Source organism: Falco peregrinus, chromosome 4 (assembly GCF_023634155.1).
Source record: "Falco peregrinus isolate bFalPer1 chromosome 4, bFalPer1.pri, whole genome shotgun sequence".
Lineage (NCBI taxonomy): Eukaryota > Metazoa > Chordata > Aves > Falconiformes > Falconidae > Falco > Falco peregrinus.
Window position 1 is genome coordinate 51,874,127 of NC_073724.1, and position 26,780 is coordinate 51,900,906.

Genomic DNA, 26,780 nt, shown 5'->3' on the forward strand with positions numbered 1-26,780 from the left:
TTCTGAGTATAGCTTCTACAAAGATAGAAGGGTTTTGTTGTAGGTTTTGGTTAGGTTTGTTTGGGCTTTTTTAATATTTATTTTTGGGTGAAACTGAATTCCTAACCACTTAGAATTTTGAAAAAGCTTTGTAAATTGATGCCGTAAGTAGAGATGCTTATCTTGATAAGATTCCAATATAGGTATATTTTACTTTCCCTGCTAATATTTCCTTTAGCTTCACCTGCAAAAGCTGGACTAAAAATTCTGTTGAAGTATGACAGCTCTTTGTATAAATGAATAATGATCTACATAAAACAATTTGGAACTCTCTCAGTTTCAAAGATAGCAAATACTATACAGTATTCTTTATAATTAAGTATGTTAAACTTAATAAAAACCTGTCTAATACTAAGTTCTGAGCACAAAAGCTCAGAAATTCAGACTTCGGCTGATTTCCCATCATGGCTCCACATAGAAAAAAAGAGGATGCCCTAGGCAGGATCCAGACATGACAGTATGTTAAAAATGTGAATCAGTAATTTTAGATGCTTCAGAAGAGAATAACTCCCTGTAACTATATTGCCTACAAACTCACTCACTCATTTTTGGAAAAAAATATGGTAATAACTTCATCATAAATCCAGTATCAAAATTACTTGACTTCCTCTATGCTTGTTTGCTTTAACAAAACATACACATAGAATATGAAGACAAAAGTCACAGACTATGTTAATCCATATGATTCCTGGAGATCCAGGGAACTATGGAGCTCAGGCTGGATAACCCATTCATGTCAGACACAGCAATTCATCGTTAATATCAGCACCGAGGGCTTATAACTGTAACAACCACCACTACTACCACTCCACCCCACCCCGAAAAATTTTATAGAAAATAGTAATGCATATCACAAATGCAAGTAGACAACAGATTCAAAAAGCCTGATCAAGTTTTTTGATTTGCAAAGTTATTTGGATTTATATTCCTCAATAGGCCAATACAGTGAAATTTATGCAACCTATCAAATCAGACCTCTTGCCAGAAAGTTTATATTTATTTGCTATTCATTTTCCATCTAGAAAAATCAGAGTGACTAAAGCAGTAATAGTATGATTTTAAAAGTTAACTTCAATAATTTGGTGAGTAGTGCAAAGGCAATCTCTAATATTACCAAACACAGCTCTTCGTAAACTTGAGCATCAGCCTCCAAAATGCATAAAAACTTGTAAGGAAGATTTCACCAGTTTTCAATAGCTGGTGATTAACTGGTAAAGGGCACTACTTTTACATTTTACAAATCATAATTAATACCTTAGTCTGTATGGTTTTACACCTTCCAGCAGACTTTTAAACATACTTTAACTGCTTCAAGTTCATCCATTTCTTCTCTTTACTCAACTTTCCACTCAAGCCCTATTTAAAAAGTGATGTAAATTATTGCCAAAATATATTAAATATGTTAAATAAGTAGCTAGAGGTTCCGAACTTTGGAAGCTAGGTGTGGAATAAGTATTCAGTCCCTAAAGCCATAAGAATGAAGAGTGGGTGCATGACTAAGAATAGAAATTGGAAAAAGCAAAAGCCAAAAAATTCCCCACTAGATACAACATATTACACATTCTTTATTTGCACTGCTGAACAGTTTCATTTGCCTTTCTTCATATTAATTTCTTATCCTATAGTAATAAAAGAGATATTGGTATTGCAGTTACAAAAAATATCTCAATCACAGTATGTACCTGAAAAATTATTCATTGCATTCTTACTCCCATTTGTTTCTGCTACTGCACGCCTGAACTGCTCCAAGATAGCATTCAGCTCAGAAGAGCGTTGCAGAGTGCGATGCTCAGCTATACGAAGACGTTCCTTCAAAGCATGAAATTCCCGTTGATATGCAATCAACTTTTCTAGAGAAAAAAAAGATGATCCTGGTTATTTTTGGAAACAAACACAGACAGAGCCAATGAGGGTCAGGGACTGCTCAGCTAAGCAGGATCTGAAATCCAACCAAAAAGGGCACAGTCCAGTGCAATCCCACCTGAGTTAGGTACCTTAGCATTTGCACAGCATACAGAGAAAAGTGAGCTGCACCAGACAGGGATGCAAAGCGGGCATTGAGGGGGGTACGCCCTTCACTGCAGCCACAGACAGGGGCAACCTACGAGTCCCCATTACTCAGCACCACAAGGCCATTCTGAATCCTTTCTTCGAACAGATGCCCACAAACATTTTCCTTTAAGAAGCAGGATTGGTGCCTTACAAAAGTACAGGTTATGGCTTTGGAAAGCCCCCTCTGAAGACTTTGCAAGAACGAGTGGAATCTGACAATATTTTAGACATACCAAGTTCAAACCCAAGTTTTGACTTCACAATACTGTCAGTGCCTGCAAGAACAAAATTTTGATCAAAATCCTGCTAAGGTAGATACATACATGTATTCTCTGAAAAGAGACCAAAACGGAGAGGGAAACTCCAAAACTCCTTTGCCGATATGTTGCCTATGCCCTTTCCACCCAGAAAAGTACGTATCTGTGGTTTCAGCATCTTCTTCCTGTTGGTCATTTCCTCAGATCTCCTGCTCACCATCATCACTCTCCTTCAGCCAAACTACAGGTACAGACTGGAGTGTCTCAAGTGATTTTATACCTTGTGATCAATATTCCAACAACACAGCTGTCATCCACAGACACATCCTTTTTGTTATTTACCTATCCCTTCACAGCCTCTTGGTATTGCAATGGTAGGGAAGCAGTTTTGCAAGCAATTTGAATCTCTTCCTGTTGCTACATTACAGTAACACATGGAGTAAAGAAAGTATTACAGCCAATTTTCCGTTGTTAATAATGTTACATTTCTTCCAACTTCTTTCGATTTACATTTATTTTCTTTTTTGTAATTGGGATGTACTGCTCTGATTAGGTTTAGAAAACATAATTAGCTAAAATGCCCCCTGCTCTGAAGACAGAAAAATAAAAACACAGTTCACTACCTCTTAAAAACATTTCCCTTGCCAGCCTTATTTTCCTTTTTTCATTAAAACCAAATGGTTATTGCTTTTGTGCCAACAAACCCAGAACACTGCTGCTGGCCGACAATTCAGTGCTGGGCACACTACACACCGACAAGTGAATCCACACTGCTATTTGAAACAGGATTTGGTGCTTTAGTCAGCAGTATTGAGAAGGCCAGGAAAATTTTTTGGACTTTCTGGCATGAAGGACATTCTTACTTGCCAATGATAACCCAAAGAAATCAGAGATTGCCTGGAACCATGTCTACTAATTACAGTAAGGTTACAAACCATTTTAACAGCTAAATGAGTATAGGATTGTATTAGTGTAGATGTCACACTCAAGCATGTGAATGATATTCCCTCCCCCAAATGAATGGGTGATGGCAGGTTACAGAGATCTCTGTTAATTTCTGTATAAACAGGGAGGAACTGGTGTGCCACCAAAAGGCATGCAAGGTTTTATTGAGGGCTTTTTTAGCAACGGATAGCCTCAGAAGCAGCCTGTAGCACTATGTCGCCTTTCTTCACAGTACAAGACAGCAGACAACTTCAGCACTTCTGTTCTTCCTACTTCAAAAAGGCTAAACTTGTCTGTGGCACAGTCTGCGTTTCTCCTGGGAAAATGGTGATAATTCTATGGAATCTGTGGTTGAGACTCCAGCACCTCAAGTAGGATGAATTTAGGACTTCCTCTCGATTTAGACGAATTCTTGGCAGACATCATTTCTCCTTCTACACTTACTACAAGACAGCAGCCCATCACACACACTACTCTGATGATTCTGGTGCTCTAAGGAATAGCAGAAGCCTAGAGCGAATAATTTACTTAGGAATACGTCGAAGAGTAGAGAATCACGGTAGCTCTGTGCCACCTCCACCTAGTAAACTCCACAATGCAAAATCAGAAATACCTTATTCCTAAACTCAGTTTTTAAGCAGAGATGATTTTTCTACCTCCCTAATTCAGATAGGTAACACAAAAATGGGAATTACAGGACCCTTGTAATTCCACAGCAAATTAATACTCTGTCGTAAAACCACAAGAAACTTAGAGCCCAGCTGAAAAGGCAGTTTTGTCATATGAAGAAATAAAAACTGTAGTTTCTTATTAAGAACTACCAGTAAAAATCCCTTACTGAGAAGACGACATTTCAGAGAAGGTTGCTGTTATAACACCTTTAATTTACAATTATTATAAAATGTCAAAAATAAAAAAGTAGTTAATTACTTTTAAAAGAAATTTAAATTGCATATGTAGAAGTAAACTTTTATTTTCATAACTTACCATAGCAGGTTTTTGAGCAAATAACATAGGTTCCCAACTGCAGCACTGTAAAATTTTTCCTAGCAGAAGTATTACGAAGTATTTCAGTCTTGAGGCTCCCAGTGCACAGTATTGGTACTGCATTTATGGTACTTGAGACCTCAAAAGCATGAATTCCTTTAAGAAATACTAGTTGATTGGTTCAAAGTAGTCAACTTCTCACAGGTGCTTCAACCACATATATCTGGGTCAAGGAGGCTGATGTAAAAGATACATAAACTCCTGACATCCATCCTTCAGAAATGTACAGCTGCTTTTTTTTGTTAGGTCACAATGTTATTCAGTCAAGTAAAACTAGAAAACGTTAACATTACAAATATAATCTTATTTTAAGTCCACTACCCTATGAGTATTTTTCTAGTTATTTATGCAAAACAAAGTAAAAATCACTTTGCAGGAACTTAAGCCATTTAAAACAGTTACATCTCTAGCACTACCAGAGCTAGCACTTTTCATGTATTTGGAGATTAATGTGTAATTTGGCCTTTTGGCACTTTGTTTTATAATATAACTTCCTGTACTTTGAAAAAAAACAAATTAAATTTAAATTTCTAACAGTTTTATCTTTGGTATATTTTCAGTACTGCAAAGCATTGATCAACTACTCGCATACTACTTACAAGCAAAGAGAAAACCACAACAGCAGCAATATCAAATTTCATTTCATACTGAAAGGCACTTGTAAAGGAGAAAATACTTCTTAGCTCTTACAGTACCACCAATAGAGGTCATCACCTGTCCCAGACTTTAGAAAAATAAGTGTCCCTTAAGGCATCAGGAGTTTATAAATACTGTGATTTTTCAGGGTTCTTGACTCCTAAGCACTTGGGAATGAGCCGACAAGATTAAATTTAAGGATCTATTTTTATTTAAACCTTGACTTATCTGACTTACCTCAAGTTTGGTATTTGATTCCCCCCCAAAAATATGAAATAATTTGAAAGCTAAATCTTTTCATCAAAAAATTAGGACTTTTTGAGGAAAACATGTTACTATATTACACAGAAGTCCCATTTACATTTTAAATTTCACGACTTTCCTCATAAGGAAGAGGAAATCAAAATCTGCAAGTGACTGTAGAAGCTTCTCCAGCAATTCAAGGCAGTCTTTCTGAAATGTGTATGCATTATGAAAGGCCAAAGCTCAATTACAGTTGAAATTGGCCAGTGCTTTATCTGACAGCAAGGACGGCTTTGTGAAGTATATTAATAGCAAAAGGAGGTCTAAAGAAAACTTTGGACCAATATTTTTTGATAATGATCACATAACTAACAGGGACAAAGACAAAGCAGATACATTCAATGCTTTTTTTGCTTCAGTCTTTAATAACACTGATAGACCTTGGGCTGCCCAGTCCTCTGAGTCAGAGGACCACGACTGCAGGAACAGTGACTTTCCATTTGTGGATACTGAAATTGTAAGGGACCAGCTCTATCAGCCGAATGTTCACAAATCCACGAAGCCTGATGGGATTCATCTCAGAGTACTGAAGGAGGCAGTGAATGTTATGGCAGGACCTGCCTCGATCATCTGCCAAAGGTTGTGAGAGTCTGGGGAGGTGCCCTCTGACAGGAAGCTAGCCAACATTATTCCAATTTGCGAAAAGGGCATGAGGGAAAACCCAAGAAACTACACACGTGTTAGTGTAACCTCATTTCCTGGAAAAATTATGAGAAGATTAAACTGAGTACTACTGAAAGGCATTTAAAGAACAATGCAATCATCAAGCAGTCAACATGGGGTGACAAAAGGAAAGTCCCGTTCAACTAATTTGACATCCTTCTATGATAAGGTCACCTGCCTTGCAGATGAAGGGAAGACAGTGCATGCTTTTTTTTTTTTTTTTTTTTTTTTTTTAGGAAAACTGATACTGCCTCTCACAGAGCCTCCTTCTGGACAAGTTATCCAACTGTGACATGAGCAGGTGCACAGTGTGCTGGATGAAGAATTGGCTGAAGGGCAGAGTGCAAAGGGTTGTGGTGAACGGGGCTGTATCTGGCTGGCAACTTGTCACCAGCAGTATTCCTTGGGGCTCAACTCTAGGGCCAGTTCTGTTCAATGTGAATATCTGGATGCAGGACCTGAATGCACCATTAGCCAGTCTGGTGATGATCCTAAGCTGGGAGGTGCTGTAGACTCTCTCATGGTACAGAATGCCTGGCAGAGGGATCTAGATCGACTGGAGCACTGAGCTACGATTAATGGAATTAAATTTAACAAGCCCAAAAGCCAGATTCTAGGAGCGAGTAACACCAGGCACAAGTATAAACTGGGAGAGGGGTGGCTGGAGAGCAGCCCTACCAAAAGGGATCTGGGGGTGCTGGTCGGCAGCAGGCTCAATAGGAGCCACCAGTCTGCCCTGGCAGCCACCAGGGCAACCCGCACCCTGGGGTGCCCCGAACACGGCACAACCAGCCGGCCAGAAGAGGTGATGGTACCGCTGTGTTCAGCCCTGGTGCGGCCTCACCTGGAGCGCTGTGGGCGGTTCTGGGCCCCACGAGTTAAGAAGGACGTGAAGGTCCTTGAATGTGTCCAAAGGAGGGAAAGAAAGCTGGTGAAAGGGCTGGAAGGCATGTCCTGTGAGGAGTGGCTAGGGACTCTGGGCTGGTCTAGTCTGGAGAGAAGGCGGCTGAGGGGCGACCTCATCGCTCTCTACAGCTTCCTGAGGAGGGGACATGGAGAGGGAGGTGCTGAGCTCTTCTCCCTGGGATCCAGTGATAGAATGTGCAGGAAGGGTTCAAAGCCACAGCAATGAGGTTTAGACTGGACATGAGGAAGCGTTTCTTTACTGAGAGGGTGGTCAAACACTGGAACAGGCTTCCTGGAGAGGTGGTCGATGCCCCAAGCCTGTCAGTGTTTAAGAGGCATTTGGACAATACCCTTAACGACGTGCTTAACTTTTGGTCAGTCCCATATTGGTCAGATAGTTGGACAGGATGATTGTTTTAAGTCCCCTTCAACTGAGATATTCTATTCTATGACAAGCTCACTTGTAAGCATCATATATACAAAAAGTCAATAATGTAACCAATATTATCAAAACACATTGGACCATTTAGTGTTTTATTGTTCAAAGGTTTCTCTAAAACTTAAAGAAATTGAATGGATTTCTTATAAAAAAGTATCAAACCACTTTTTTCATTGCTGTAACAATTGAAAGAAAAATACTGAGCCTAAAACCATAAAGGAAACAGTCACAGAGATCAGTGGTCAGCATCATGAAAAAAGCTTCTGTTGCTACAATATTATAAATTACTTTCTTCTTCTTATGCTGAAACTTAGAGCTGTTTCAGAAAACAGAGGAAGGAATTCAGACAGTAAGTTATTGGCCTTATACAGCTGATGGAAGAACCCCAAACATATGTTCTCTGACAAACAAAACACCCTTCTAACAGCAGCTGTAGCCAATATCAAACACATTTGGGTCTCCAGTAGTTTCAGCACACAGTCGTATTTTTATTTAAGAATAAAACAGTATTTTATGTTGAAATGAGAAGGTGATCTTTTCCATACTTTGCTCTGGAAGCCAAAAAGATCAAATAAAAATAACTAGCTTTCATACTTCAAATGAAAGTATCTTGTTAAGAAATAACTTGAGAACTGGAGGCATTAATTCTTCATCATTTTCTCTTAAAATCTAGTAGTTTCAGCAAAACTCAAGAAGCTGAAACCCAAATATTTTAGCTGGCTTGATGCTGCACGCTTCTTGGAAAGTTAACACTACATTAACTCACTCAGTTTGTTTTATCAACTTTTTTTCCCCTTGTTGCAAGATGTTCTCCTAAATACGCAGAACCTAGAATTTAGACAAGCGCACTTCAAAGTTCATGCAGTATTTTGAAAATTAAAACTTAAATCAAACTGTGAAGGTTTGCAAGTTTTTCACCAGAGATGAAATCTCAGCACTCAGCCTACTCTTCCTTATCTGGGTTATTTATGGTTCTCCCACTAAACAACTGTTAAAAAAAATAAAGTAATTCCAAAAAAGTCACCATTAGCCTAAGTTACAAACTCAATCCATTCTCCTCTTAGACACAGTCTTGATTACATAATTTGATTCTTGCTCCAAACTGAGACAGCTCATAAGTGAAGTTTTAAACCAGATGCCAATTTCCTAAGCTCAACATGAATCTTCTGAACATCATGGCATTCATCTAGTTTCTTAGTTCTGGGTTTTGTACTACTAGTCTACTCTGTGTACCTCGACCGATGACTTCTAAAGACAAAGAGCTCTCCCTTCAGATAAAAAAGGACAAATGAAAGGAACAAGAAAATACACTGTACTTTGAACTTACAAAAGCATTTTGCAGATTATCTCAGATCAACTAGAACATCAAAAGAAGTCTGAATTGTAGGTAAATTACCTGCACTAGCAGAACACTCACTGTATCAGAATTCCAAATGAAATACATACTGAACAACAAAACAGCAAAACTAGCCTGGAAACACAACCAAAGCAATTCTATGGCTATTCAGCTTCAGTGCCACTAAGAATCATCAACTGCTCTTAGATTTTGTTCATGTTACTTTTTTAGCAAAATGAAAATTTTTAATGTCCCAAGCTTGTCAGCGTTTAACAGGCATTTGGACAATGCCCTTAATAATATGCTTTAACTTTTGGTCAGCCCTGAATTGGTCAGGCAGTTAGACGAGATGATTGTTGTAGGTCCCTTCCAGCTGAAATAGTGTAGTCCATTCCAATATGAAAACTCTGTGAAGAAACTACTTTGGGTGCACTTTTAAAGTGAATGGAGTACAGACATTTATAGAATCAGCAAAATCCTGCTGCCTCTGGCTATTTGAAGTTTCACCATAAAACACCCACAAAGGAAATGGAGATGGATCACAGAATCACAGAAAGGTCAGGGTTGAAAGGTCCAACCCCTGCTAAAGCAGGTTCACCTGGAGCAGGTTGCACAGTTGTGTCCAGGCAGGTTTTGCATGTGTCCAGAGAAAGCAGACTCCACAACATCTCTGGGCAGCCTGTCCCAGTGCTCTCTCACCCTCAAAGTAAAGATGCTTTTCCTTCCATTCAGATGGAACTTTCCATGTTGCAGTTTGTGTTGCCCCTTGTCCTGACACTGGGCACCACTGGAAAGAGCCTGGCCCCATCCTCTTGACACTCACCCTTAAGATATTTGTAGACATTTAAAAGCTCCCCTCTCAGTCTTCTCTTCCCCAGGCTAAAGAGGCCCAGCACTCTCAGCCTTCCCTCATAAGGGAGATGCTCCAGTCCCCTCATCACCTTTGTAGCTCTCTGCTGGAAAATCTCCAGTAGTTCCCTGTCCCTCTTGCACTGGGGAGCCCAGCACCAGACACAGCACTCCAGGTGCAGCCCCACCAGGGCAGAGCAGAGGGGGAGGATCACCTCCCTCAACCTGCTGGCCATGGTCCTCCTAATGCCCCCCAGGATCCCACTGGCCATCTTGGCCACCAGGGCACACTGCTGGCTCATGGGCATCTTGGTGTCCTCCAGGATTCCCAGGTTCTTCTCTGCAGAGCTGCCTTCCAGCAGGTCAGCCCCAGCCTGTGCTGGTGCATGGGGCTGTCCCTCCCCAGGGGCAGGACCTCACACTTGCCTTTGTTGAACTTCATCGGGTTCCTCTGTGCCCAACTCTCCAGCCTGTCCAGGTCTCGCTGAATGGCAGCGCAGCCTTCTGGTGTGTCAGCTGCTCCTCCCAGTTCTGTATCATCAGCAAACTTGCTGAGGGTACACTTGGTCCTTCATCCAGGTCGTTGATGACTAAGGACTGGACCCAGCACTGACCCCTGGGGAACACCGGTAGCTACAGGCCTCCAACTAGACTCTGTGCTGCTGAGCACAACCCTCTGAGCTCTGCCATTCAGCCGGTCCTGAATCCACCTCACTGTCCACTCATCCAGCCCACACTTCCTGAGCTTACCTATGAGGATGTTATGGGAGACAGTGTCAAAAGCCTTGCTGAGGTCAAGGTAGACAACATCCACCACCTTCCCCTCATCTGCGTAGCTAGTCATTCCATCTTTGTCAGTTTCAAAGAAAGAACCTAGGCACCGAACTTTCAATCACAATGCACTTTTGAAAACCATATGTGCGTGTGTGTGTTGCCATTAACCTTAAAACACAGAAGTACAGTTGAACAGGATTCCTGGTCAGGATACTGGTATTATTAAAGCAATCACCAGGAAATTCTCAGTTCACTATTTAGAAGCCTGAAGAACTACTTAGATCCACCGACGAGGTTGCAGGTGCAATTTAATATTGTTGAGAGCACATAAGTATACAACAGTCTTGACCAAAGCTGTACATATATCAACATATGATAATTCGGAAGTTTTTATTTTCATAGCTTAGGCAGTAGCATAAGAGGAACACAGAGGAGCATGTATTTAGATGATATGCCTACACACCCATCTTTGTTAATGCTGCACCAGGGAAAGGAGGCACAGGCACTACAGGATCAGAGATGTTTTGTGACCCTCCAGAAATGCCTCTCTCAAGAAACAGGGTAAACAGTGGACAAAGAAAAAGGGACATAAACCATCTAAACTGTCCACTAAAAGCACCACCATCTACAACTTAAAAAAGCAGTACAAAAGCTTTGCAAGCTGTTACTTATCTTATCAACCAAGCAAGTTTACAAATATGTTAAATCATAGGCCATTTCCACAACTGGAAATGGAACTTATTGAACTGAGGTGCCTGTATTTAACTAAAAAAAAAAAAAAAAAACAAAAAAACCCACCACAACCAAAAACCCACTGTTGAAACCTCTCACCTTCTTTGTTCATTAAATAGGAACACAAAGAATTGACTGCTGTCACATACAGACAATAGATTCCGCTCAGCAACAAAGCATTGCACACAAATATTCAATTACTCCCATTATAAAAACCCCACAATAGTTACCATCGTGCCATGGGTCAGAGAAGAGTAACAAGCTTCATGTATTAGTTCATTCTACTTGCATCAAGGATGTTGATCAATTTACAGGTTGACACAAAATAGAGATCTTAATGGACAAAGAGCTTCCACACTGCCTTTTATAAATCAGTAGTGGGTGTGGCAAGAGCAGGTTGGTCTTCCATGAATGAGGAATTTGTCAAAATGCCAGCCAATTCAATCTGGCATAAAACTTTTACAGGTGTGTTTCTTTGTATCAGCTATGTAAGGTGAAAAAATAAGTTCTGCATTTTCCCTAAAATCAGTTCAGATGCTTCACGAGATCCATGAAATCACGATATCAACTACACCAGTATGCAGTAAGTCATGACAACACCTGCACTGACCTGCACGTCACTCCCACAGGGAAGTATGCAACAGGTATTTTTTAGACCATACTTGATCTATAATACCTTACATAGTACCTTACAAGCGACTGCATTTGTAGTATCACCTGATCAAATAGTCATCTTTGTCCCTCACAGATATCCTTTTAAATTAAAATCCTGCTACACTAATGTGGCAGACTACATTTTTCCAATGTCAGTCAAAAAAAAAAAAAGACAGACAATTTCTCTAGTAAATCAAAAGAAATTCTTACTGAACTAGCACTTAATAATACTCAATCTTAAACCTGACACTTTTTGATGAAGGCTAGACTTCCTATTTTGCATGGGTTTTAGAAAACATAACTGTAAATACAATTACGCAATACTGTGATACAAAATCCTGTTCTCACTGCCCTGTACAATCATCCAGCATCCACATAAAGATGTGCAGACAAGAAATATATAGTAGCATTTACTAAGGAAATAAAAACATTGCTTCCACTGGCAGTCACTGGAAGTGACTCCAGAGCTCAGAAAATATTCACAAGGCACAAATCAAGGACTGCATTCTCAAATGTCCAACTGAGGAGAGGCAAGCAGAGGAACTGTCAAACCAATCACATAGGCATTGCCAAAAAATCCTCTGTCCATGTCTGAGAGAGATTAAAAGATGTTCCAGAAACTACCTGTAAACTAAAAACAGTAAAATATTGTAACAAGCCGAGGAGATAATCAAATGTAAAAACCCGTACATAGGCACAAATCATATTTATAACCAGCAATGTCAAAGTGAAGAGTAAAGAAGGTGTTAATAAAATTTGCCCCCAAAAATTAAATCTCAAGTGTGCTTAGAAATCGGATTCTGGTTTTGTCACCAAACCTAAAAGCTGATACATGGCATCCTTGAAGTGTTACAATATATTACCATGGATGACTACTCCCCATGAGCTAATCAGCTTCCTTGCTCTTAAGTGAAATTAAAGCCTTTTATAAGCAAGTTATGATGAGTTTTTAAATCTGAAGCAGAAAAGTAATCAACCATGCAAATACAGAATAAAGCAGTATACTGTAAATGCTAACAATAGACATGCTATAAATAAAAGCTCTTAAAGAAAACTGCTCAAGGTCAAATTTTATCAGTCCTCTTTAAACACTTGATCCTGTGGGTCTTTTCAGTTACAGAGTTTGCAGCTATGCCTATTCATAAATCTGTTTTATTCTTTTGAAGGGATTAGAGAATATGTGATTGTTTTATAAGTGTATTATTCTGTGGAATTAAAGACAGTAAAGTAAGGTAGAAGATTTACATATGAAAAATACATCCTACTAATCAAACAAAAACATTTTCTGCTTCATGAAACAAACAAAAAAGGTCCTGTATCAAGATTTAGGAAAACACGAGGGTAAATCATTCTTTTATCCCTAATCTTGTTACTCAAAATGACGGGTCATTTCAGCAATCCACTATTTCAATCTACCCAAACAATCTAGCAGAATTAATGTTTATTGCCCTTGTTTTCCACATAGAAATGTACTTATTAGGACTAGAAGCATTTTAAAAAGTGCTTATTCAAGTAGCTTTCACTGTGAATAACAGGTTATTTTTGAATGAAGGTTCTACAGATTTCCCTACTTAAAAAAAAATAACTCAAGAATTATAATTACTTAATTTTTTATTGCAAGTCGTTCATATTTTGCACTTCAAGGTTCTATATAAACAAATAATGTTTTTTGTTCTCTCCAATTCTAATGCAATAGCAGAAGTCTGAAGTGTTTGCTTTGAAACTTTCAGGGCCTGATCCAATCTCAGTCCAGATACTTTTGTTTAAACATTCCTTGGCAGCAGGAGCCGACGTTGTTTTCATTACATTTTTTAAAGCAATCTGAATATGATCCTTTGTAATATCAACCGGTAAACCCCTCCTATTTTAGGAACTGATTCACTTGTAAATATTCTTTTGAATAAGTAAACCCCCCCACCCTTCTCAGAGATTCCACATATACAAAGCAGAAAAATAGGAGTACAAAACAGGTCAGACTGAGAACCTGCTCACCACGCCATTTTTCCTGTTTTTAATATAAATATACTAAAAATGCTGCAGCTTACCAATCAAAATGGAAGCATGAAGTAGTACATCAGGTAGGTTTGGGGTTTTTGTTTTTCTAAAAAGTCACAGAATAAAACATTTTTCTAGAGAGAAAACAATCTTGAGCAATCAGAAAGCCAAAGAAGCCTAACTAGAATTGTGACAACTGATGAACAATTTACTTAAGGGGTATTTTAATAGCTCCATAGAGCAGCCAGGAACAGTTTTAAATGTTTCCAGATGCAATTGATCACCTCTGCCTCTATATACAAATTGTTCAATACAGAAAAGTCACAATTTAGAAAATTTCCTGTGCAGTTACAAAACCCACTACGACACCACTCTCAAATCTCCACTGATAAGGGCTGACAGAGGGTCTGAAAGTCCCTTTGGACACAAGAAATAAAAATTATAATACATCAGAAAATCCAGACACCCACGACTAAGGAGGTCAAGTCAACAGGAGCATATGGTGTTCTGTCTCTGCATTGGCATCAGACAATAAGAACAGTTAAACACATGATTTGTTTGAGAAGAGTTATTGGCAGCATTTGAGCTGGAAGTCTTTTAAAACAAAGAACAGCAAGCTACAGTGATGGGGGGGGGGGGGGGGAGGAAATCTCACATTCGCAATTTATTTGTCCTGATCTGACTGTTAACTTAACTAGCATTCACGCTTCTTTGCCTAGTAAACAACACTGCCCAGGATTCCATGCCTGAATATAATCCTTGGGGCTTTTTAGGTTCCAGCTATTTGGTTTTTATTCTATTCCCAGTGCTAAGAAGCACTGTCAACTGCTAGCATTTCTTCTTTAAAGGGAAAGTAATATACAAAGGTCACTTAAATCATATGCTAAATCAGCTCCACAATAAGCAATCAGCATTTAACACATCTCTAGCTCTGAATAGAAACATTAAGGAATAAGTAAAAGCTTCATAGATTCTATTTCCAAAAAGCAAAGCTGTACAAGGAAAATTATTGCAACTTTAGCTGTAGACATGCATAGCACAAAGAGTTCACTTTGAGAAATTAATCAAAGAAGAGCTCAGCTGAGTATGCACACCACTGAATTCATGTAATTTGGACATTAAACTATACGGTGTCAGAAAACATTACCTTCAAACAACCTTCACTAAAACCCTCCTCTTTGCTATTTCTTATTTGTCTTGCACAAGACTCAAGTGTACAACACTGTAAAGGAAACTAGGAAACTGACTGCAACATCACAGTTATTACCTCAAAAACAGGAACACAATTTTCAGAGGCAGCTTCTACTAAGATCATTATCTCATGATTATTTTTTCAAACCTAACTGCCAAGTAAAAAGCCACACTACAACTCTACTGCTCAAGCAAGAACAAAGCTCCAGTATAGGCAGAGATTACAATCACAGCATTGAAACACACTTTACTTTTAACATACAGAACAGGTCAATATGTAGCCTGCATTCTTGGCCACACTGAAGCACATTAGCAGAAAGAAAGCATCCCCACTGCATTATTTTTTTTAACATATGCATTTCCATTCTACACTTCTGCAGAAATGCATATATTAAGCATACATGTTGCATCTATTTATTGTTTGCTTCCATCATTTAGTTTATATGTATGTGTATATATACACTTTATTGCTACAAATCAACAAGAGTATCTTCTTAAACCTACATAATAGCTAATTACACTCAATTCTAACATGACACATGAAAGAAGCCATAACTTCTTATGCTGATCCTAGCAGAGTGTGGCTTCATAATGTAACAATCCACATCCCTGTGTGGTGTCATAATTTCAACAAAAATAATACCAAAATCTAACCCTGGTAAAACACAATTCTTTCACATCTGTTAAGAAAGAACGAGACCCCTTCACCTGAAATACTTACAGATTTGCTGACAGTATAAACAAACGTAATTACCCTTTAGGTAGTCAAACTGACTGTAAGGGGTTGAATTACAAGTCATCTGTGACATCTCACGTTTCTCCTCAGATCTCCATCAGAAAATATTTTCTGCTACTTTCTATCAATGAGGACATACACCTTTATTAAGATATCAAATTAAAATATTCATGCTATCTAGCAGTCTCAAATTCCTGGAGGGTTTTGTGGTGGGTGTTGTCTGGTTTTTTTAATGAAAAACATTTCTCTGCATACCACCTTTTTATAACCTACTGAACTTCTAATTCCATTTACTAAAACAGTGCTCCCTGCTGCAACAGAATTCATAAGAGTAGCGTCTTTGAGTCTCCCTGTTATTGACTTGGTAAGTTATAACTGGAAAAGGGATTTGAAAGAGAAAACAAGTTTCCATAACAGCTCACAGTAAAAACACTTTTGTTGAAAATGTTTATTATTCAAACCAGGGTGCACAAACAGTAAACCAATTTTCTAAATCAATTTGGTAATCATGCAGGCTTCCTCTAACCCTTTCACTCACATCTTGCAAATAGCCAGTCATTAATTGAACCTGCATTCTACACTTTTTGTAAATCTTTCACGTATCTGATGCCTCCACATCAGCCTCCTGCTTTAATAGCTAGTTATAGCTATATTTTAAATTAGAGATAGTTTTAGTCACACACAAAGGTTACACACTTTATTCCTTGTGTTCATGATGTACTACACGTAAGAAAGTTCAAAAAACTGACCTGCAATCAACCTTTTTTCCCCCCCTTCTCCAGCTCTTGTTACACCGGTAAACTGTGCTGCTAATGTAACACAAAATTAGCTATACAGCTGAACCAAAGCCAGCTACTGCATCTCATAGTGCCTAGTGTTGAGAGACCTCCTGATTCAAGGGAGAAAATAAAATTTCTCAGTTAAAAATTGTGAATAAGGTGCAAGTTTAGTCATTTTTGTTCTGGAAGCACCCAAAAGTCTTAAGTAAGAATACTGATGACAGACTAAATTCTAGTTAGAAAGAGCATTATAACACACACAGGTAGGCCTGCATTTGAAAAAAACCTACAGATTCAGGTATGGTTGGAGATGACCATCATGCTAATCAATATGCAGTTGTGAGCAGTAGTGTATCTCAAGCCTGTAATTATGGCATTACACCAGTTCAAAATTCAGCCCCAGCTAGACACCTGAAACTAGTTTAATCTCAACTCTAACACGGTCTGTATGTATCATATTTGTTTTCTCATCATTTTGTTTCACAGAGAACTTTCTTATAAATTAAAAGAGAATGAGTAAAAGGTTAAAAAAAATCAAGGGGGGGATGGGACAGATATGTTTATGTCATACGCAAATGCTAGAACAAGTAATATACTTCAACAGATCAGAATTTCAATCAAGGCAATTGAATCTGTAAACAGGAAAAGAATGGCCTAGAAGCAGGTAGCAAATGTTTTCACAAGGTTAAAGAAAGCACTACCTGGTTTCTAGTTAGACTTGACTAAGGCCATTTGAATGTCTCACATGGTATAAGAAAGTGAAAATTCCAGTTTTTTTGGTGATAAGTACAGAGTCTTCAAAATACTTAGTGCAGAAAATTATTATTTTAGTTTAACTTTCCCAAATCACTGTGTTCATTACGTATTTTTAATTATTTTCCATTACACTATTCTTCATCAATATTATTGAACATTAGTTTGTGATGCTACAACACCACAGGGAAATGTGGTTCCATTTGTATTTAAAATGGGTTAAGGTTTCTGAGTAGAATTATAACTTTCACATTGATCCTTTCTGTAACCCGGAAGCCCAGAGTCTGTGGAAGAACTAGCACAGTGTAGGACTTATTCCCACAGAAGAGGAGATCCAAGAAGCATTGTGTGGCTATAAACCACATCTTAATAAAGATTAATTGAAATAAAGTATATTTTTATTTTCCCTTACAGGAAAGGCTTTGGGTTTTGCTAAAGATTTGTTCAAAAAAATTGTATGTCAAATCCCATTTTATTTTTGAAAGATGCAAATCAATACAGCCATAGGATAGAAGTTTCTATTACGTGTCCCATTACTTTAATGCCATTATTGCAGTATACGAATCAATCTGCTATAAAGTTTTTTTTGAGAATGAAGGGTAGAGTCAACTGCATCAGCTCTGAAACTCTGCAGTTTCACTTAAAAAACAGACGGCAATATCCCCTTTAGCGTAACGATCAGCCTCCTAGACTCACTTTCCATTTGAAAAATGCATCTATGATATTTCAATAAACAACACAGCAAAGTAGCCACAAATGCCTTTTTCTTCTTGGCACATTTTGCGTGACAACAGTAAACATGTACAAACATTCAGTCACACCACAAGACCACTACAGATAAAAGCAAACTGCTTAAGCACAGATTCTTGCCAGACCCTGAAGGCTATTCTTTACTAATTTAAAAGAGGACCAAGTACAAAAATACATCCAACAAAAACGATCACAAGCAGTTTTTCCTACAGTCTGAAGTAGGACTAAACCAGCAGTATCATGGACAGATAACAGATACAATTTATGTGTAAATGTCTGCTTAAGTTTTAAATAAAGCAGCTCTCTCACCTGGCACACCGGTGATTTTACATATAGTGAGAGCCAAGATTGTGGGGCAAGGAGGGAACACCCAGACCTGAACATAGATACCACATCTACATGCTTCACAGTTTTCCTACAGCTGTTTCCACCCCTTCTCACCTACAGGAACTTCTATCCCACTGGCCCCAGCTCTTCCCCTAGACCCCTGTCCACACCCCAGGACCCTCTGGTGTTCTGCCAGTATAACCCTAACCAGCAGCACCAGCATTCAGCCCCTGGCCCACAGCTCCTCATGTTGTCCCTGGCGTACGTCTTCCCATACACATAATTATTCCATGCATTAACAGCATCTGCCTTCAACCACTAGCAAAAGACAGCAGTGCTGCAGCAGACAGAGCACTGCGCCCTTTGCACGGGCAGTGGGAAGATGAGCAGCGGCTGCCCAGCTAGCAAAGCCCAACACTGCCACTGAGCTCCAGCCCTTCCCTCCACGGAGCCAAGCGGAGGCTCTGTCCTGGTCCTAACAGCCTGTTTCCTCCAAACTTACAGGAATACAGTGCTACTGACGACACCAAATTTGAACCCCAAGAGGAGGACAGACTGAAAAAGTATTACAAAGGAGTGACAGAGGGGAGAAAGAGCATACAGCAGCATGTCTTAAGGCAAAAGAAGCTGCAGTGACATTTCAACTTTTAAAAACAGTTAACCACAGCCATCCTTCATTCATTATCTGAGTCATTAGTTTATCATTAAAACTGTACTGGAGAGCAACTTAAAGTCATTGGTACTGAATATACAAACATATTTTGAATGTCCTAGAATCAATTTTTTTCCTGCATGAAAACAAATTTTCAACTTCACCCAATTCAAATCTTTGATCATTGCTATCTACACATAGCTAAAATACCACAAAACCCAATGAAACTAATCTCTAGATCCCCAAAATACGAGAGAAAGTCTTCCATTCAGTTACAGCTCGTTCCAAGTTAAAAACTTCAAACTAAGTTAAATACAGTTAGGTTTAAAGCAACGTATTACAAATACATGGCAAAGCATTAGTCTCTTTTTCAGTGTCTCTATATAATGTAAAATTGCACCTTAAATCTATACAACTGCCCTCTCAATAAAGCAGTGTGGACAAGGAGAACAAGGGAAAATAAGCCTTAACTTAAAAGGTCATCTATACCTATGAATGCATGTATCCCATTGACATCAGAAGAGAAAACAGTTATTCTACCATCAAGTGTCCACACAGGAGTGTTTTGGAAAGGTGTTTCCTGTATCCATCTAGAGCCTCCCTAGTCAACAGGTACATTTGTGCAAAGCAAAAATGTTTAACCCTGATGCTTCCACGCAAACAAACTTTACAACACATGCACCTCTATACATCCTCTAGAACAGGGGTCCTCAAACTTTGTATACAGGGGGTCGGCGCGCAGATGAAGTGGCAGGCAGTCATCTGCGGCTGCTTGGTTTCCCCCCCCCAGCCCCTGGCGGGGGGTGGGGGTGGGTGGGTGGGGTCTGTAAATACCCCCTTTGAGGACCCTGGGGGGCCGTTTGCGGCCCACGGGCCATAGTTTGAGGGCCCCTGCTCTAGAATGTGACTCATGGCACATACACCAACCAACTGGGCAGTAACCAAGTAGCTGGTCCCTCTCAGACATCCCAAAAGTACATGGACTATTGTGCAATTGCTTAGCAACTACTTATCACAAATCCACACTTACATAAAACTTCCCAAAGGTGTCACTTACTTAACCTCTTGGGATTTCTGGTCATGCAGTAACCTGGTCAGTAACAGGATGCCTGCGCAGCTTTATCCACCCATCCAGGGCTAACAGCCTCTGCACCTGTAGGATTTCTGCCCACACAAGATTTCCATGAAGGAAAAGTCGTCATGTCCAGGAAAACCTACGTGTATGTATCTCAAACCTTCTCCCAGAATCATCACATTATACGCTCATACACTGTCGAACATTCAGGGCTCAGATTTTGAGAGTTAAAATGCTGTATGTTCTCAGACAGATTAACTCAGCTGTAGTCCAATGTGGCAATGAAACAAAGCACACAGGAAAGTAGAACTGTGACACAGAATGAAAAGCAACCATCCAGTTCTGACAACCTGAAAGCTTCCGAATACTTTAACATGACTTCCTTCTACTACAGAATTGTCAATAACTCTGAGTTTCTGTACATGTAAACCAAGACACTCTTAATTTAAACCATTCCTTTCCCTCCTCTCAGAAACCAACAAAACATACACACACAAGCCAGGAACTACAGCAAGAAAAGCTAGCTTCCTAAATTAAAATTACATTAGTAATGGTAGATCCACAGCCAAACATTTAGTGTTTTGATACATTAGAAGAAAATTAATCTATCAAAAGATAATTGGTCAGAAGAGTGCTACCACCTCACAATTGACAACACTATTCTAAGAGCTAAAACTTTTAAAAATTCTTCTTAGCCTGGGCACAAAATTCAAGCCATTGCAGAAGTTCAATAATTTTTTCCACATAGGCTTGTGGTTGAGGTTGCTGATGCTCCTTGTTTCTTTGTGCCTTGACAACTGTGTTGAACAAGCTCTGTTTCTGAGAACATATTCTTTCTAACTTGTCTTCCTTGCAAACAACTCGAGATCAAAGCTTCACCGTGCTCCCACATTGCTGCAAATTAACAACCACCTTGTAAGTCAAATGTGATCCCATCACGTTTGTTTTATTCAAATCTCTCCCCAACAGGACCTCTACAGTTTGTCTCTAGGGGCTGTGCAACTATGTACGAGGGCTGTTTATTTGCACAACTACTTTACTAGTAATTTGTAATGGAAAAAAGATTTAGTTCAGCCCATCTCTGAACTGTCTGAGGAAACTTAAATGTTCGTGGCCTTGATAAGTAAGACCATGATGTATCTGCGGGCTACAACAGCAGCATTTATGCTTGATAAGCATAGGAAACTTTTATATTCTTTTTGAGCATAAGACAAAAAAATTATATACTGCCACAAGCAAAAACAGGATTTCTGTTGTTTATTGTTAGATAGATGGGTGGCACATCTGTGGGAAGCATCCACAAGAACAGACAGAAAGCTCTGTGTCAACCAAGGAGGTAACTGGAAAAGCAGCTGGAAGCACAACTCTAAAATACTTTAGAGTAATTGCTTTGTAGGCAGAGACTAGCTGGAATAAAGCCTTGCACTGTGAGCAAAGAAATCACTTTGTATTCACTTTCTGCCATGTTCAGGAAAACAAAACATAGTGCATTATCAACAAAACTAAATTACAGACTTAGCAATGTCTCATCTTAAAAAGCAGCGACTTACAGGATTCTAATCCTAAAGGTTGTATCAGTAATGGAAAAAGCTTTTTTGTTACCCAGGCAAGTAAAGTCATGATTACACAGCAGGAATTCAGCTACAGAGTAAGGTACCACTCTAAACTGCAAGGGTGGGTGTGGGGTGGGTTGGAGGGTGTTTAAAAAAACCCACAAAACAAAAATCACACTTGAAAAATAAAGCAAATAACTTTTTGAGATTCTTCTAACACAGTATTTTTATGGTTCCCAGCTATAGAAAGAGCTGTGGACATTAACAATAAATGGTTAAGTGAAACTACTGAAATACAAGCAAACATTTAATGTATTTTAAGGATCAAATTTCATGATAATAAAGGGAAACTTTCACGTATCTCATGCAAATATCAATATTCTTTAGTAATGAGAAGCACTGGCACGTCACTGTTGGCACAAGAAGAGATAAACTCGGCAAAGGTCAAGAATACCTAGACAAACTTAAGTTAGAAGAGACCTCTGGGGGTCGTGTAGTCCAACCCCCTACTCAACACTAATTTCAGCAAGATAACTAGTTCAAAGTTAGATCATTCCTGCCAGCTCTAGGTCTTCCCTATCTAAGACTTATTTTTGGAGTGTCACATTGACTTTAAAAAACACTGTAACTCTCTCTTTCTGTGCTAGCCCAAATCTCTACTGGTACCAAACATGGTATTGGTGTCCTCTACTTATCATCCCTCCCAATGATCTACTCTAGAATGTATCTATACTTCCCATTACAAAAACTTTTTCCACTACCTTACCTTGTTCTCCCTTTCAATTTCAGTCCCTTATATCCTGCTATTCACTATGGCCACAAACAATCTATTTTATGCTCCCCCCTCTCAAGAACTTTAAAAGTATTTGAAAAATATCTTCCTGTCTTCTCTCACACCTTTCCTTTAAACTAAAGAATGTCAGGACACTGATTCTTCCCTTACAGTGTAGATTTCCTAGATCTTTGATCACTTATTGCTCCTTTGGACCCCATCTAATGGATCAGTTTTCTTTGCAACACACCATCCAGCAGCAGACCAGTATCAAGCAGATCAGAAAGATTTCCTGTGTCTTGTTGCTGTAGTAGACTTCATACTTCTTTACTTCCTTAACACCTCTTTTCTGTTCAGCTTTCATTTTCATCAATAATGTGACAACTCCCACTTAGCCTATAATTTACAGTAAACTGCCATTCCTAACTAGAACCCTAACACCAAATTTCTTCCCCATTCTTTATGTATACATCTGGTTTTCTTCTGCTTTACCGCACCTCATGTTTTGTTTAGGGCACTTTCACTTACCTTCAACCCTCCACTCCTCCCTTCCTGACTAGGCCTCCAATTTGCATAAGTTATTTTAAACTTCAGTCTCTCTGCGTACCTTCCCTGCTCCTCCCAGATTGGTGATGCTTGAGATTTATAAGAAATCTCTTCCTCTCATCACCCAGATTCACTACAGAAAATATCAACCACCAGCAAACTCAGACACCGTTAAAAGTACAGCCATATACCTATAGTTAAACTACTCTAGAAATACAGTTACTAGCAAGAAGAGAAATACACATTGACTTACAATCAATTGCAAAGGTTTCTTAGGAGATACATAGCTTGCAGCTGGTTATACCCCACTGTATCAGATGCAACTTTCTCTCCTGTGTTGGCTAAACTACTCACATGACAGTCCCTCCAGGAGAACAGCAACCAGCATTCTGGAGGAGTCATGCAAGCATAGAAGGCTCGGGCTGACATAGCATTAAGAGAAGCCACACTGAGCAAAAGCATTGCCTTTCCACAACTCTGACAAACGGACTACAATCAAAAGCAGTATCTCAAGATGTTGGCTGAGACTGGTCACACTAAACTTGCTGCTAGCAATCAAGTTTTGGAATCTCACAAACTGTCAAGCTAACCTAGCTAGCAGGTCACAAAAATAGCAAAGGGACAACACAGTGTTGCAAAAGCTCCTTTAGTTGCTATCTTTTCCACTGCAGCTCACCAAAATCAGCGGTACCAGAGAAGTTCTGCTGCAACAGGCACAAGACAGACACAAAGATACTGCATATCTAAACACTGCCCACATGACCGGCTGGGATATTTATCTCTTCTGCTCAACTCACCTGGGAAGGGCAGCATATTCACCACCTGCACAAGACTCTCAGTAAGCATTCCAAACCAACATTCCTGTCTGGCTTTAATGAAATTCAACTCCTATTTTTAGTATCAATAAGCTATACACTAATTTGTCAGTTTTGGAAACCAAACTTGAAAGTCTATTTTAGATAAAGACCAGAGTAACGTTCATGTGCTGGTGTTAAAAAAAAATGTCCCATTTCCTTTAATTTCAGCTCCTGAAACGTTTGCAACAGAATTTCCAAAGGAAACCAACACTTCCTCACCTATTTAACAGAAAAGACAAGACAAGACAAACTCTCTTTTCCAAACTGGAATAAATTGTTACATGCACTTTCTAATTTAGCATCCCATCTCATCCCTTCCTGCCCCTGCCTCCACTCTTCACAGTTTGTAGTCCATTTAACTTTTTTGGTTGGTTCATCCAATTCACACCAGTGGGAATTCAGCACAAAACTCCAAAAACTAGAACACGCAGCCAGAAGACTTTAATCGGCATTTACGTGAATAACAGCTTCTCTTTGGATCAAAGCACAACTAAGGTGGGTTATGGTTGCAAAATACTAACATGTATCTCTCAAATCTCTGATCTATTTTTAAAGAGAATATCTGCATAACCACTGCCGGGGGGGGGGGGGAGAGTTGGGGGAGGAGGGACATACATACGTCTATCTATCCATCTCCTGTCCTCCTTGCCCTGTTTTCTCCATAGTTCTGTAGGATTATTCTTCCTCCAGGAATCTAATAACCCTCGTTCTCACTCTAAAATTTTCCACCATTGGCCAAGACTTTTTGTTTTAGTTTCAGTTAGGTTTTCCTATGCTGCTTGTTAAATTTAAATACTTTTCAGCACTGACAATTATTGTGGCAACTCTAATTTGATGAAAATAGCCAGAGGAGAAACAAAACAGTTTTATTATACAGCCCAGGTCATTTTCTTGCCAAATGAAAGAAAGCATCATGCTTAAAACAAAACTTTCTCCAGCCATCATTACTTCAGTGTGAGTGAATATTCAGCAAACTAAGAAGGCTCATTATATATCTCAAAAGTAAAAGTCCTCTTAGACAACTTCTCGTGTGAATTTAAATCTATGTACCAAAATAAGCCATCCTCATGCAGCGAGGAGACCCTACAGTAACGACAACACCCTTGCATGAACTGAGAAACAGAAGCTTTTTCAACCAATTCTTCATCATTAAAGAAGATTGTTTTACATAGGAAAAAGACGACATATACTACTAGTGTCAGATTGCTATGAAAATTACAATTTAGACAATCCTGAAGGGTTAATTTGCATCAGATTTTCTCAATACATATTCCATACATGTCCTCACCACTTCAAGTAGCCACATGCCTTCTAAAAGGGATGCAAGACACTGCCAACTACTGTCTTCCACCAAGAACAAAGAACACATGCTTTAAAGAAAAAAGTGCGCTGCTTTTAAAAAAAAAAAAATAAAATCAAAGATAGCAGGATCAGAGTAGGACTTCAGCGTGGGAAGCAAAGTGATGAGGTTGATGAATTTCATCTTTCCGCACCTGCCCTAGTTCAGCAATCTACTATCTTCCTTCCCAACTTCCATGCTGGTGACAGGCATCAGGAAGTTTGTTGACCCAAGAAAAGGAGGTTCCTGAGCATTATGGAGCATAACGTTCTTCCTGGAACATTACATACTCTGACCACTTGTTACATTAAAGGTCAAAGTGTCAAGACTACACTCTCTATATAGTGTTACAATAGCTTCGACAATTTCTGTGACAGGTGTAATAGGTACACAGTACTGTTGCGTACTGATTAGATCCTCTTAAGAGCAGTACCTTTAGGATAAAAACACTGCATTTCTGCAGCTCACAAATGAGGTGGTGAAGACCTGTGACCCTGAGCAGGTCAGTAGTACCAGAAAGCATAATTCAGTCAGAAGAGATGGTGCTAAGCATGAAGTTATCACTTGCAAAACAGCTCTGTCTTAGGAGGATTCAAGGACATCTAACACTGAACTAACTGTGAAGTGACTGCAGATCCTTTAAAAGCGGTCCTTCTATGCACTAAAGCAATCAGCATTTTGGTAAGATTTGATTTCCAACAACTACTTCTTTTGTACTAACCATAGCGCATTTTAACTCCTAAAAAGTAGTCTTGCAACTCTTTACCGCTCCTGTGGGATTCATGGACCTTCCCAGGTGTATTCAGGGCTTGCACTGCTTCCTTACAACTCCAGTGCTTTTAAACATTGCATGGGGTCCAGAAAGCAACAAAAATCCTAGCCTAATTGTTAATACTCTTTCCAACAATGAGAGGTATTTCAGTCAACCTTCTTCAAACACAGTCAACTTAAAAAGCAAACCCACATAATTGGCTATTTCATCCAAACAGCAGTATCTGCCCTGTGAAAGGTTATTTATGCAATCAGATTACTAGGCAAGCTAAAAACCATACTGTTTCCAATGTTGGAACTTCAGAGTATTACCTTCAGCTCCTGACAACTTCTCAGCATACCCTTAAAGTTTGTAAAGCACTGTTCTCCAGAGATGAATTGTTGTACTTTAAACCTGTACCAAAGTCTGTACCACTTTGAAGCATCTAAATGCTATCCTGCAGAGACTGGGACTACGTATATTTATTAAAGGAAGACATGATCTGTAAAAATAGCACATAATCCCAGTCTTACTGCTATTCCACAAATGATTCTGCATTTTAAGTGGCAATTATCCAAGATTTCACTTTTTCAAAATTAATCACTTGAAGACAGGGTTAGGGTTGTTAGAAACAAGGCACTGTGCTTCTGCTTTTAAAGAGCAAAATTTGTTTTAGTTCTCACTGAAAAGCTAGCAATTTGGAGGTTTTTCTTTTTAAAAATGTACATAATATTTTCTTTCCAAGTGCAGATTTACTTGGCCATCCAAAGGCTGAAAAATACCTACAGGAATCTAGTGCATGCCATATAAACATAATGAACAAAAAAAAGATGATCAGAGTATGTGACACCCCATAGCCTTTCAGTGAACGAGAACAGCAAGCACTGTATTTGCTTCTAATTAAGCCACTCACAAATTTGTAATGAAATTGTTCTACATTAATTAAGATACAATTCTGTAAGGCTTACTAAATAAACATAAAATTGTATCAAGCTGGAAAAAATATCTTAATAAATATATATCATCTGTTTCTGAACATTTTCCACTGGTGCAGAAATGTCTCTGATAACAT

At 39.0% G+C, this 26,780-nt stretch overlaps 1 protein-coding gene across 5 annotated transcripts in view; it reads right to left on the minus strand.

Annotated features, from left to right (window-relative positions):
* Positions 1–26,780, minus strand: part of MGAT4A (alpha-1,3-mannosyl-glycoprotein 4-beta-N-acetylglucosaminyltransferase A) — an 85,349-nt gene that overhangs the window by 52,251 nt on the left and 6,318 nt on the right. For 3 of the 5 annotated variants that reach the window (XM_055801095.1, XM_055801096.1, XM_027786014.2), the window contains exon 3: positions 1,722–1,889. In XM_055801095.1, the coding sequence (XP_055657070.1) occupies positions 1,722–1,889 (168 nt within the window). The other 2 variants (XM_055801097.1, XM_055801098.1) reach the window with 2 other exon arrangements.